The sequence below is a fragment of the Sceloporus occidentalis genome, unplaced genomic scaffold (genome assembly GCF_023333645.1).
Source record: "Sceloporus occidentalis isolate IW3139 unplaced genomic scaffold, rSceOcc1.0.p SCAF_164, whole genome shotgun sequence".
In the NCBI taxonomy this organism is placed as follows: Eukaryota; Metazoa; Chordata; class Lepidosauria; order Squamata; family Phrynosomatidae; genus Sceloporus; species Sceloporus occidentalis.
In genome coordinates, this window is record NW_028317144.1 from 436,221 (window position 1) to 451,746 (window position 15,526).

The following is a 15,526-nucleotide window of genomic DNA, read 5'->3' on the forward strand; positions in this document are numbered from 1 at the left end:
CCAGTAGAGCTTGACTCATAAAAATGAACCACTGTTTGGTAGAAGGATGAGAAATATAGACAAATCATAGTAAAACACTGCTTTTCTCGACAGTGAATTAACAAAAGAAATCCCAAACACGCTGTTCTCAACTCTGTGGTGGACTTATGTCACTATCGGTGTCATATATATAGGGCCAATGTTTGAGGTGTCAGTGTCATCGGACTCTGACTTTTTTTGTGTATCTATATATATATATATATATATATATATATATATATATATATATATATATATATATATATATATATATATATTAATTTTTTTTAAAGAGCTTTTATTTATTTAATTTTTACATTTTCCCTCTGCGTACCAAGCCTACATAAACCACCTTCCTGTTTCTTCCTAATTGCCCACAAAGGTTTTATTTATTTATTTTTTAGAGCTTTTATTTTTAATTTATTTTTTCTACCAACAAACTAAATTCTCAATTCCCCTCAAATTAATTTAAAAACGGAAAAAAAAACTTGTACAGAAACTGTATAATTGATCAGGGTTCTCTCTGCTCTCAGTTTATCACTGAACAATGTTCAGAGAACACTAAAGATGGAGGCAGAGAAACACCTAGTGTGCCATGCAACTTAGGTTGCTAATTGATCGGTGGGTATTTAATGACGTTCTTTGCCATTAACCTAGATTTTTGGGCAAATTCTTTCACGGTGGCACAGAATCGCTACCCAGACTTTGTAATTATTATTTCTTTTTTTTTACAAATAAGGCAAAATAGTTGTTAGCAGTTTAATTGAGAATGTTTAAGTAGGTTGGCCATAAATGTGACTTAATCTTTACATTACAATGAATATCTTTCACATTAAATACATGTGAACCTTAATTACCTTAATAATTAAGCTTACAAGTTAGTTTTTTTCTCCATAGGGTGGAACTTTATTTGCAGTTGGTCTTGGAGTAGCGGCTGCAGCCTTTGCAGGTAAGATGAGCGACACTTCAATCTTTTCCTGGCCTCCCAGTGAACTTTCGACAGTTTTTTGTGCACATTTTTCACAAGCTCATACACTGTGTATTATACATTATATAGCATGGAGCAGAAACATACAGTGGTGTATTTAGGCAGGGTGCTGCCATAGGCCCAAGCAGGAGCAATTCTCCAACCTACCATCCTCTGTACTGAGTACTTGGTGGAGTTCAGCATGCTATAGAGACTGTGCCAGCTTGACACAATTCTCCATAGTGTAACTTGCCCTGTTACAAGGGAAATCTCTGATCTCCCTACTGGCCCAGTACCATAGTCCTACAATCAGTTTCACATAAAGACTGGATTTGTCTTCTCAAATTGCCCTGCCAAAGAAGGGCTGAAATATTGGCGCATTCTGTAAAATGTAATTCAGCAAGACATATATAGCACAATGACAGTTCAGTTAATACAAGGTTTATCCAGGTTTCCGAAGCTGCTTATTGACATAAAATTAGCTTGGGTTAATTAAGGTGCCCATTTTCATTAGAAATGAAAGTTGCCATAGTTACGTGTACATGTTCTACTGCAAGATGACTTGTAGCCAAGGATCAAATGGAGACTGCCTTGCCAGTCCATGTGGCAGTGTTTCAATAATGTAAAATGTTTCTCACCTAACAATTCAGTACAGAGAACCTTAAATCAAGTGTATAAATGTGCAAAAAGCAACTTAATTATTTACAAATTATTATTTGTGGAGAGATGATAAAAAAGAACATTGTGTGAATTCTTTCAGGTCGCTTTGCTTTTCAGCTGTGGAAGCCTTTGGGACACGTTATTGCAGAAAATGCCAAAAAGATTTCAACTTCAGTAAGTGCAAATTTACTCATTTTATAAATAGGACTGGGCTGTGTGAGGTTTCATTCTAATTCATAGGTTCAGCATCTGGTCAAGTTGCTTTATGTGATACATTGCTGTGATCTCAGCTATTTTACTTGTTTTCTTTCTCTCTCTTTGTGCAGAGCCTTTCCTATTATTACAAAGGAGGATTTGAACAGAAAATGAGTAGGCGAGAAGCTAGCCTTATTTTAGGTATCAGGTGGGTGAGCTACATTATGGTTTTTTTTCTATCTAACACCACATTTAATTAAATCAAATATTTTCTGATTATGTAGGGGATGAGAAATGTGTTTGAATGTTATAAGGCTATCCCCAGCTGTCTCACAAAATTGAGTTTTCTGTCCTTGTCTCCTTGCTTCTGATATATTCACAAGGAACTGCATTATTTTCAGTGTCACTCTGCGGGTTCTAAACTTTATTTTTTTCCCACTTCTGCAAGTACAGTCACCTACAGTCACGGTTTCTATGGTTTTACATATCAGATCATAGTAACCATCATCTGTTCCTTAGCAGGTCTAAAAATTAGGTAAATACAACCTCAGATGAACACATGCCATATTACACTGTGTCATGATTTCTTCAACAAAAATAAAGCCAAAATGGAGAAGCTATGTGCGATAAACTAACTTACTGCTTCCATATAAATTAAGATGCTAAGTAGCAGACTGGTGCATCTATTCAAATGCCCTTGATTGATTGATCATCACCAGGCATGTCCACTTCAATAAAAGCCAAAGTTTTAGCAGGTTGCTGGTCTGGAGCATCCAGGTATGCGTTAACACAATGCCATTGAGGAAAGACATGAGCCATTGACATAGAGAAGCAATTGTTGCTGCCCATCAATCTGGGAAGAGTTATAAGGCCACTTCCAATCAATTTAAAGTCCATCATTATACATTTAGAAAGATTATTCAAAAGTTAAAAAAAAAAAAAAAAGAGCGGACCAAGAGCGGACAGAATGATTGCTTCAAGTTATTGCTGCTAAAGATGGTTCTACAAGCTACTGAATCATAAGGTATACTTAGTTTTTTGCACATAGCCTCTCCATTTTGGCTTTATTTTGTTGGATAAATCATGACACGGTGTAACGCATGTGTTGTTCATCTGGAGTTGTATTTACCTAATTTTTAGACCTACTAAGATCCTGATATGTAAAACCATAGAATTAAAAAAAGGGTGTGGTTTCTTTTTTAATGTAACGCATTAATGTTAGTAATTTTAATAAACCTTTTTCGTGTATTGTTTGTATTAGTCTGATTAAATAACCATTCTCAGCAAATTGGCTATAGTACTTAAGGTCGCCTTGAATCTTAGTCTTGTAGCGAACCTTTTTTTTTTTTTTCTGCACAAGGATAAACAAACATGTAGCCAAGCTCAAGCATTCCATTTCACCTATATTTCTCACATGATGCACATAGATTTGTACAGAGATCTAAGTGCATCTGACTGAATTATATCTTTGAAGAGCTTGTGTCAGATCTACTCTTAAATCAGTAAATCTCCTTTTATATCAGAAAACCTTCTTTCTTGCATAATATATGTATATATATATATATATATATATATATATATATGTGTGTGTATGTATATATATATATATATATATATATATATATATATATATATATATATATATACATGTTTAGTTGTAGATAATGACATTTTGTAGTAGATATTAGCTGGATAGCTCCTAATGAATTTTGACTTAAAAAATGAGAGATGGACATGTTTGTTGTGCTCTACAAGCCTGGTCAGACCAGAGCTGTAGGAAGGATGCAGCAAGTGAGGTGCTCGCCTCAGATGCAGCTGTAAGGGGGCACAGGATGTGTTTCCTTCCCTTCTCCACTGACTGCTTCCATGCCCTTTCTCGTATTCTGCAGTTTTTCTTGTTCTGTCTTCTTTCTCTGTTTACTTCTCCCCGGTATGAGCTGTTCCTGGAGCAATTCTGCAAAAGAGCGGCGCCTTTGCACATACCCTCTCTGCAGATTTGAGGAATGTGGGAGAGGACATTCATGTGGTGTGTGCACTTTTTCATAACTACTCCAAGAAGCCAGAAGAGCAAGAGAAAAGACGGAGAAAAAAAGACACAGGGACACTGAAACCGGGGAAAAGTAGATGTAGAGGAAGAGGCAAAAGAAGAAGTGGATTTGTGGGAAAGTAAACAAGGATGTGGAAATGGTCATGTAGAGTGACATGAAGAGAGAGTGAGTGAGAGTGTGGGAATTTAACAGAGCATGAGTAAGACCCCCATGATGCCCTTACAGGCAAAAAGTATTTTGTGATATTTGCTGAGCATCATAGAAAGGGTAGTTCTCAGCAGCAGTATACATTGGAAGCTATGCTGCACAACTATTTGTCTTTCTTATTTTATAGTAATGGGAGTTATGCTGTACCATAACATGTGCCTAAATTACTATATACTTATATGAGTCACGATGCACCACCCTCAGTCCCTGACTCATCTATGATGATAGAAGTCATGCTGTGTCACGGTCACCGTGTGGCTCACTATATCATGATATGAGTCATGCTGTACAACCGTCTGTGTCTGGATAACTATGTGGTGAAAGGAGTCATGCTGTACCACTGTCTGGCTTGCTATATAAGAATGGGAATTATGCTGTACCACCATCTTTGTCTGGCTCACTATGTAATTATAGGGGTCATGTTGTACCACTGTCTGGCTTGCTATATAATGGGTACTGTGCAACAATCTGTGTCTGTGCTATATAATTTGGAGTCATGCTGTACCACCATCTGTCGGCACTGTATACTAATAGGAGTCATACTGCATCACTGTCTGTGTCTGGATCACTATAGAATGATGGGAGTTATGCTGCAGCCCCGTCAGTGCTGGATCACTATATACCATATTTGCTCAATTATAAGACAAGTTTTTTTCCAGAGCAAATGCTCTGAAAAATACCCCTCGTCTTATTGTCGGGGTCGTCTTATAATCAGACCTCAACTAGGTCTGACTATGAGACTAAGATCTTCCTGTCTCTCCCCCCCCCCCACTTACCGGTACTTCTGAGTCCCCAGTGCTTAGTCCGGGCAGCGAGTAGAGCTCTACTCGATTCACGTACACAACTTCCGCTGCAGCCGGGAGGAGGTGCGTTTGGCAGCGGGGGTTGTCTGCGTCCATCGTGCAGTCCTTCCCCGGCTGTCAGAGATCAGAGTTCCCCGTGATTTCTGACAGCCGGGCAAGGTCTGCGCGATGGACGCAGACAACCCCCGCTGCCAAACGCACCTCCTCCCGGCTGCAGCGGAAGCTCTACACACTGCCCAGGGACTCACTCAGAAGCTCCGGTAAGTTTGGAGGAGGGAGGGAGTGTTAAATGGGGGGCATAAGGCATTTCTGGAGGCAGAGTGCTCTGTGAAATGGCTTTTAACCCCTTGAATGCCACTCTGCCTCCATAAATGCCTTTTAACCCTCTATACGCCACTCTGCCTCCTGAAATGCCTTATACCTCCCTATATGCCACTCTGCCCATAATATGCCTTTTAACCCCCTAAATGCCAGAGTGGCATATAGGGGTATAAGGCAATTCTGGAGGCAGAGTGGCACATAGAGGGTCAAAAGGCATATCATGGGGCACAGTGGCATTTAGAGGGTTAAAAGGCATATTGTAACGGGTTCACCAAGAGAGCTGTAGTAACTCCCAGAGATCACCCACATGTATCCTCCTCTTGTCCCCGGAATCACTTCCAGCACCAGCCAGCATGCACACCTTGGAACCCTGCTATGTGTACCCAATAAGTAGACACACAACTACCTTGAATTGAGTACAGCAGGAATTAACAGTTTATTGTTGTAAAACATAGACTGATATAGCCACAGAACTTCATTAACATAAATCAACATTGATAAACAGGTGCATGTAGACAACCCAACCTTTAATCCCCTTTAGCTACTGAATATCCCCCTGGTAGCCATCCTGTTAATGGGATTAGTTTACACAATGGAGTTCCTGCCTGTTTGGCAGCCAGGCTGGAGCCATCTCTGAGTACCTTGGGCTCCTGTATGACAGGTCATTCTGTCACACATATCATGGGGCACAGTGGCATATAGGGGGTATAAGGCATTTCTGGGGCAGAGTGGCAAGCCAGGGGGCAGATGTGCATAACTGCGTATTATAACCAGTAGGCATACCCTGCTGTAAAACAAAGAGTTTCTCCCCATAATGTGTGTAATATATATATGTAAGGTTGAAAAGAAAAAAAAGGAAATAAAAACAAAATTTTTCTCAATCCATAGCTTTTATTTAAAAAATAATGTTCACATAGTTTACATGAATTAACATTTACTGGTAAAACTTTTTTCCTATAGGGTCGTCTTATATTCAGGCTTTTTCTTTTTTTCATAAATTAATATTCAGATTTTGGGGGGTCGTCTTATATATATATCGAGCAAATAAGGTAATCATAGGAGTCATGCTGTACCACCATCTGTGTCTGGATCACTATATAATGATGGGATTTATATTGTACCATCATTAGTGTCTGAATCACTATATAATCATGGGAGTTGTGGTGTACCACTGTCAGGCTCAATGTATATTGATGGGGGTTATGCTGTACCACCCTCAGTGTTTGGCTTGCCCTCTGGGTTCTGTTCTGGGACCAATTTCATTCAACATATTTATAAATGACCTGGCAATAGGCGTTGAAAGTCATGTTTCTGTGTTTGCAGATGACACTAAACTAGGTAAAGTAATACAGTGCGAGCGGGATATTACAGTGCTGCAGAGGGATCTAGATAGACAGGGGGACTGGACACACAAATGGCAGATTAAATTCAATGTAGATAAATGTAAAGTTATGCACTTCGGGGAAGGAAATGCACAAGCAACCTACACCCTAAACGGTAGTGAATTAGGGATAACGACAAATGAGAAAGATCTGGGAATTGTTATAGACAACAAACTAGGCAACCATGTGCAATGGCAGTCAGCGGTTGCTAAGGCCAGTAAGGTATTGTCATGTATAAAAAGGGGCATTAATTCGTGGGATAAAAATATAATTTTGCCTCTCTATAAATCAATGGTAAGGCCACACCTTGCCTTGAACATGCTGTGCAGTTTTGGGCACCTATTCTAATGAAGAATATCATTGCACTAGAAAGGGTGCAGAGGCGGGCTACAAAATTTATAAAAGGAATGGAGCACTATAGTTATGAAGAAAGGTTAACGCATTTAAATTTGTTTAGTTTAGAAAAACGGCACCTCAGAGGGGATATGATAACATTATATAAATCTATTAGGGGCCAATACAAACCATTGTGTGGAAATCTGTTCATAAACAGGACTATGCATAGCTCACGTGGTCATGCGTTTAGACTGGAAGAAAGGAAGGAGTCTGTACAGACGTTTAAACTGCAACTGGATGGATACTTGGAAAAACATTATTTTCGGGCATATAATCTTTAATTATGGTGAAACAGCTTATTGATCCAAGTAGAAATCTGACTGCCATTTTGGGGTCAAGAAGGAATCTTTTCCCTGGTTAGTGCAAAACTGGAAAGAGCCAAACTGGGTTTTTTTGCCTTCTTTTGGATCAACAGCAACAAATTAACAGATATAGGAAAGGCTGAACTTGATGAACGCATGTCTTTTTTCAGCCTATATAACTATGTAACTTTGTAATTATGGGAGTTATGCTGTACCACTGTCATTGTCTGTAACGGGATTTATGATGTGCCACATATGCCACTAAAATCTGCACTGTATAATTTCTATGTCTGGCTAACTGTGTACTGTTGAGGACTCTGCTCTAACACACGCACAATGGGGATTATAGTACACAACCTGCCAATGGTTTCTTTACTGTCCCATTAAGCTCACACGAAACACATACTCACTGGATTTGGGAAAATGGGTTGTTATTTTTAGATCTCATTAATTCCTCGTTACTTGTCTACTTTCATCAAAATAACCTCTGTAAAAATATAAAAGGGGGCACAAGTTTCTGTTCTTGTCTCAGGCGCAAAAAAAGCTAGCTACGGCTCTGAGTCAGATCCTAAGACTTGGCACAACAAGCCTTGCATGATCCAAGCCAGGCTCGTCAAAAACACAGGAAGAAGCAAGGAAAATTATTGTTCCAATGGCAAAAACCTAACAAGAAAAGTCATTCAAGCCAGCTTGGCCTCCTCTTGTACTTCTCTTTTGTATTTTCAACTCTTTTCAACTATGGCTTGCCCATCTACAATAGCAAGTATTGCTTGCTCTGCAAAAGTAACTAGCATAATCGCTTTACCAGTACAACCAAACAGAACTCATCTTTTAGAAGAAACTTGTTCCCTACCACTCAATTAAAGCTTCAGATTTTTTACATAGTAAACATTTCTCATAACTAAATCATAATCCAAATATTCGTCCATGCAAGATAATGTTGTAGCTGTTTCTGTTGTCCACAAGATGGCAAAAGTCCTGCTTTTTCTGCCTCGCCGAGTTTAAAATGTAATTTACAGTAGTATTAGAATTTGTTTTTTATTGTAAAACTTTATTTTTACAGTCCTTCTGCTGGAAAAGCCAAGATTCGGGCTGCTCATCGCAAAACTATGATTTTGAATCACCCAGATAAAGGTAAGGAAAACATTGTTTTGATTAGCTATAAAATCACCTTAGAGTGATTGTGCTATGAAGTTGTTGGTTTTTTCCCCTTTATCTAGAGATTATCAAGAATAATTATTTTTTAATTTGTTAAAAATAAGTGAAAAGAGATGCTTCTGATGGTGGTAACATGCCATATAGAAGGCTTTATGAACTAAATAATTTGTGACCGTAGCCATTGGTATTTAGTGAGTCAAATCCAAGTGTTAACCTGCAGGATTACAGTCTCGATATAAATGTTCACAGAAGCTATAATGAATTGTACTAAAAATTAACAATTTGGTGCAAATATGAAAATAGCAGAAGAGGTAAAAATAAAGGGCAGTGGGTTCACTGGATGGCAGTGAAAAAACCTTTATGCAGATAGCTATAAGGCATCCTAAAATTGCTCAATCGATGGTACACACATGAACACAGCGTGGTACCAGATAGCACCTAATGCATTTAGTGCGTTAAGCACATAGTCATAGGGTGCTCCATCTGCTCTGTATGATATAAGCAAAGAGCAACATTAAAGAAGCAGCCAGGATCATTTTCAACTGGTTTATTTCATATAAAATGTACCTTTATGCTGCAAGGAACACTGTTCTGAGCTTATAAACCCCTCTGTGTCAGTGAGGCTGTCATCCTCACTGACACATTGAGGAGTCCCAGAAGAATTCCTTCAAAACAGTTCAGACAAAAGTGTGTATGTGTGTCACCAAAATAGTTTTTAGCCTATAAAAGCTCAAAGGTTAACATATTTAGAATCTTTTTTTCTTAGTTTGTGTGTATTAGTAGGTGTTAAAATATTTCCAAATTTGTTATACAGAGATCTCTATTCTCAAGCCAGGTAATTTTTATGTGATAAATGATGAGTAGATCCTTAAGTCAATGTTAAATTTTGAAGACTGTCTCTTCTGAAGATCGCAAATCAAGTCAAAATGTTTCAGTCAATTTATATTTATATTTAACTTTAGTTATGTATGTGTGTATTACACAGCTGTGTTAACTCAACATAAATCTCCTCTTCATCAAGACATTACAATACAATAAGGCGGTAAAATAATTTAAAATAACACATACTGGTAAACAAGGAAAAGAGGAAAAGAGCTCTTCTGAGCTTACAATCTAGGTGGTGTTTGAGAGAAAGTGAACAAGTAGAGGAGGGCTACTGATTAAGAACAGCGTAGGGAATTCCAGAGAAGTGGTACAATGGTCATATGCTATCTGTATATGTTTGGAATTATCTACATATAGTAGTAACAGTTGTGTTGAGAAAACCAGAAACTGAGCATTTTTCCTAGAGATAAGGTACAGGTCTGTACAGAATAAGGTTGTCTAAGGTAGCTTAAATTAATGTAAAAATATACCATACCGATATATCTTCTTAATTATTTATAGATTTTCATCACACCGAAAAAGTAATGCTCTGCGATTAGCTACATTTTGGTAATACATGGGAAAGTTAAATCTTGTACAATTAAAATTTCCCTTCTCTAAACTTGTCATAAAATATTAATGCCATTCAGAGTTTGGAAAATTACAGACTGTAGAATCAGTGCGCAAATGCTGTAACTACCCAGGTTTTGAATGCAAATGATTTATTTTACAGAAAGACTATTATTATAACTTCTAAGTAGACCGCATCTGCTGGAAAAAAAGCATGCCCATATGCTCGTTCCTGCTTCTGCTTAAAAATAGCAGATGGCAAGACATTACACTGTATTTCAAAAGTCAAACAGGGGAAAGTGCATTTTTTTTTCTTTCATTGTGGTTAGATTTACAACACTCTCCACTTTTTACTGCAAATTGCTGACACTTTACTTGCACCAACAAAATTCACTGCTGTGATCTTGGAAGTAGAACTTTGCACAGACCAAACAAAATTACATCCATGTGTACAACCTGGGAACTGGAGGACAATAGCTAGGATGATAAAAATACCAAGTAATGCACATTGCTAGTTAAATAAGACATTAGCCTGTTATGTGATAAACCTTTGGAATGGCCTGGCTTACTGCATTAATTGTTTGCACATCTTATGTACATCTAAGTCAGAAGTATAGCACAATGTGCTTTAGCTAATAACAATAACCTTTCATGTCTTTATTAACCCCTTCGCGACCTTTGCCGGTTCAGGACCGTCATGACATGAAGGTCACTAAATGACCTTTGACGGTCCTGAACCGTCAAAAAGTAAAATAAGCTTAGAAAGTGATCAACGATCACTTTCTTCGCTTAAACGGCGTTACTGTAATGCCTCGATGTCGAGGCATTCAGCAAGGCCGAGATCGGCATCGGGGGCCATGTCTGGCCCCTCCCCGAGGCGTCAACAGCCGCCATACATTGTATGGCGGCGGACGCCCGTTTTAAAAGCGTAAACTTAAATGGTGTCGCTGGAATGCCTTGATCAGGAGGCATCCAGCGACACCAAACACTTACCTCTGGGTGGGCTGTGACCGCTCCGGAGAGCGGTCACAGCCGCCGCTGCCGGTGATCTTCGCCATCAAGCAAGATGGCGGCGGCCCGGGAAATAAAACAATAAAGACGAAAAAGTTCGCTAGAGGGTCTCCAGACCCTCTAGAGAACTGGCTCCACTTGCTGGTTGAATACAGGTACTGCATTCAACCATGCAAGTCAATGGAGCCCAACTTTCTAATCACTATGTGATTAGTAAAATATTCAAAAAAAATAAAAATAAATAAATAAAAAATGGAAAAAAAAATTAAAAAAAAATGTAAAAAATTTAAAAATAATTATGCAGTGATGTCACTAGATGAACCATCCAGTACCAGCAAAATGTGTAAAAAAAATATAAAAAAAGTATTAAAAAAATAAAATTAAATTAAAAAATAAAGTTTATTATTTTGAGCAAGTGCTAAAATTTCTCAAAAATCTCAACAAAGAGTTAAAATAAAAGCACTTCAAATACCCAAGGGGTGTCTAATATATAAAAAAAATGGCTGATGGGGTAAATTGGAGTGGCCTAGCTCAAAGATAGGGCATAGGTACAGACCGACCAAAATGGAGAAAAAAAGCGCACTTCCCAAATGTGGCATTTTAAATCTGAAACAACCCGACAAACCCATGCATGTCGGGTATCACTGCACTCAGGAGATGTTCCTGAACACACATTGGGGTGTTGTTTGACAGTGGCATATACCAGGACCTGTATATCTATAACTAAAGTTAAATTGAGTTAACCCGGCTTCAAAGATATTCCAAAGAGGAGAGGGAGGCACAATGACCAAATGACCACCTGAATTACGCATGCCCCAAAAGTAGCCTTTTACCAGCCAAACAATCTGACAAACCCATGCATGTGAGGTATCGCTGTACTCAGGAGATGTTGCTGAACACATATTGGGGTGTTGTTTGACAGTGACATATACCAGCACCTGTATATCTATAACTAAAGTACAATTTGTGTGGGAAAAAAAATAAAAAAAATTACTATTACAAAGTTTGACAAAGTGTAGTTGTATAATTGGTGCATGGAAAGGGTTAAAATAACAGCATTTGGAATACCCTGGGGTGTCTAGTTTTCAAAAATATATGGTTTGAATGGGTTAAATTGAGTTAACCGGCTTCAAAGATGTTCCAAAGAGGAGATGGAGGCAGACTGACCAGATTTGTTAAAAAAGATTTGGAAATCATAAAATGCTGCTTGTACTTATTGCCCTATAACTTACAAAAAACAGCAAAAAAATATAAAAACATTGGGTATTTCTAAACTCAGGACAAGTAGTAGAATCTATTTAGCTAGTTTTTTTACTTGCTTTTTTAGGTGAGTAAAAGATTTTTCAAATAAAAGTCATAAAATGTGGGGTTTTTTTTAATTTTTCACCATGTTTTTTTAATTTTTTTATAGTAAATAAGATGATAATGGTATCTGAAGAAAGCCCATCTTGTCCTGAAAAAAACAATATATAACTTATGTGGGTACACTAAATGGGTGAGGAGAAAATTACAGCTGAACACAAGCACCACAAAAGTGTCAAAACAGCCTCGGTCCCACAGGGTACAAAACGAAAAATGAGCCCGGTCCTTAAGGGGTTAAACATGACCATTAACCATTCACAGTGCCGGTGGAAAAAGTAAGTGAACCCTTGGATTTAAAAACTGATCAAACCTCCTTTGGCAGCAATAATCCCAAACAAGTGCTTCCACTAGCTGCGGGTCAGACCTGCACGACATTCAGGAGGAATATTAGACCATTCCTTCCGGAATTGCTTAAGCTCAGCCATATTCCTTTGCTCTCTTGAAGTCATTCCACACCATCTTAAATGGGTCTGCACTTTGACTGGGCCACTCCAAAGAGCGGATTTTCATTTTTTTAAACCATTCTGTAGTAGATTTACTTTGATGTTTAGGGTCTTTGTCCTGTTAAATCACCCACCTTCTACTGAGCTGCAGCCACCCTGACATTATCCTGTATTATGCCTTGTTAGCTTCATCAGTCCACAAAACATTTTCCCAGTAGCATTGTGGAGTGTAAAGTTGCTCTTTGGCAAACTCCAGATTAACAGAGATGTTAAATTGGATTAAAATGTTAACCAGTTCCAATTATTCCTTTAAAGTTTTAGCTGTTACTCTATGGTTCTTTTTTTTTTTTTTGCCTCACTGAGCATTCTGCGTAGCGCCCTTGGAGTCATCTTGGGGCGCCAGTTCTAGAGAGTAGCCACAGTAATAAATTGTCTTCATTCATAAACTGTTTGTATAACTGTGGACTCCTTGAGATTACTTTTTTACCCTTTCCAGCTTTATGAAAATCAACAATTCCTGATTGAAGGTCTTCTGCGATATCAGATCAACAGATGCTTCTTGAGAATGGCAAACTCAAAATGTTAAGAACAGTACAATAACTTGTGTGTTATTAGTTAAAACAAATTGTGTTTTTTCATTATTGTAAAATGGAGATCAAATTCCCAATATTGTTATGGGGCTGTGACTAACGGGCAGGATTATATCCCCTATAATAGGGGGACATGAGGGGAGGAGAGACAAAAGGATTTGGCTCCTAAAGAGGGACATTAACATACATGTTTGGGAGGGATAGTCTAAAGTACTCACTCATGCTGTAAGATTTTTTCAGTAGTACTGTACATTTCACTTTTTCTAGTTTAGGTAATAAGTACATGCCATTTTCTTTCACAGTAACCAGAATATCCTATTATTTTTTTTAAACCAACTTAGATTTAAATGCTTCTTAGGCAGTTGCATTTTATGCATTAAATAAACGTAATGTACTGGAACAGATACATTGTTAATGTTGTTAAGAAAACCCTAAATTATTTTAATAGTTCTGTCTTTAACGTACCATAACATAGCTTGTTTGGGCACATCTTACACAATCGCTTAGCGCTATCCCAGCTTTTTATTTTGGACGCAAAAGAAGAAAAATGAGGCAGGATGGAAACATACATAACGCCACCTTATTTTCCTTCCAAGTACTTGGGTAGAGGCAGGTATTAATCATACCCTCCAATGTTATATGCCTCCAGTGTGTCCACCAGCATCTGTTGATAAATGTTTTTGAAAGCTGTGCTTGGCATCTGAAGTCACATCTATTTGTGTGCTAGAAATTTTTATTTAAAAAAATCCCCAATTTATATTATTATTATTATATTAACCCCTTGAAGACAATTGACGTGCCAGGCCTGTCACGGAAATATATCCCCTCAACGACAATTGACGTGCCTAGCATTTCATGGGGTTAAACGAGCTTAGAAAGCAATCAATCGAGGTATTCAGCAACACCAAAAAACATATAGGGGCCCTGTAAGACCACTCCTAGGAGAGATTGTATTCACCATAGTGAAAGGCTATATGTCTTTTTTTTATTTTTTATTGTTTTATAAAAAAAAAAAAGGATCTAGGAGGTGATCAACAATCGCCTCCTAAGCTCAGCCAGTGTTGCTGAAGTGCCTCGATATAGACACGTTCAGCAACACACACACACACACACACACAAAAACCAGGGAACGTCCTAGGAACGGATCAAAACACCACCTGTTAGAGAACTTTGGTTCTCAAAAGTACTGCAGCCAACCATGCAGGTCAATAAAGCACTGCTAACTAATCATTATGTGATCAGTAAAATAAAATAAAAAAATGTATAAATAGTGAAAATTAAATAACATGTACAAATAAAGACACCAGCAATTCTAAGATGTATCTGTTTTGGGTTTTTGGGGTTTTTTTTTTTGCTATCTGGTTTAATTTCTAGTAAATATGATTCTGCTAAGTAAGTATTGTGTATGTTATACGAATGTCATTATTACTTTGTGCTGTTTAGCTGAGATCCATTCTGTTTTGGTAGTCATGTCTCTGTAAATGTTCCTTTCTTCTTCTCCCAGTGATTCTAACATTGCTCGAGGTTACTTTTGCAAGTACAGCCATTCTGCTTAATTTATAAACAGCAGTTGCATGTTTTCTGTCACTATTTGAACAAGATGGGTCTTTAAAACTACCAATTTTTTTGTGTGCAGACGTATTCCCTATCGACATGAAGCATTTTTAGTACTTTTTCCCCCACAATGCAAAATATCACTATTTTGTCTTTACAGGTGGATCTCCTTACTTGGCAATGAAAATAAATGAAGCAAAAGACTTACTGGAATCCAGTAACAAACAATGACCTACAGTATGTTAAAAGTTAATTTATAGATCCCTCCCCCCCGCTTGGTGTCACAGAGGCCTACAGTGTGCCATAGACAGTTCCATAGATCATTGTTTTTTTCCTTTCTAGTCTCCTTATTTATAATAAATTATAAAGTTACTGTGCAACATTTTGGACCAACCCTTTATATTATGTAGGGCTCCATTAATCCTCAAGGATTTTTCGGCAAGATTTTCTTTCAAGAGAAGTCTATTACATACAACAATAATTAAAATAAAATGTACGTCTGTAGTTTTATGGTTTATATTAAATATATTAATATTGGACAACATGCTGCCTTGGTGGAAATCCTAGATGCATGTCTGAAGTTAGTCATCTGACCTTAGTAATAAATATGTCAGACTCTCAATTTCACAAAATGAAATGAAAATGGAACCCAAGAAAGGGCTTTTTTATTGTCAA

The 15,526-nt window shown here is 37.7% G+C and overlaps 1 protein-coding gene across 1 annotated transcript in view; it reads left to right on the plus strand.

Annotated features, from left to right (window-relative positions):
* LOC149279483 (dnaJ homolog subfamily C member 15-like) overlaps positions 1 to 15,082 on the plus strand; it is a 29,386-nt gene extending 14,304 nt beyond the window's left edge. Inside the window, exons 2-6 of the mRNA XM_089501123.1 lie at positions 916 to 967; positions 1,746 to 1,819; positions 1,972 to 2,048; positions 8,363 to 8,433; positions 15,012 to 15,082. Coding sequence (XP_089357249.1) covers positions 916 to 967; positions 1,746 to 1,819; positions 1,972 to 2,048; positions 8,363 to 8,433; positions 15,012 to 15,082 — 345 coding nt within the window. The remainder of the gene's footprint in view (positions 1 to 915; positions 968 to 1,745; positions 1,820 to 1,971; positions 2,049 to 8,362; positions 8,434 to 15,011) is intronic.
* Positions 15,083 to 15,526: the final 444 nt, after the last annotated feature.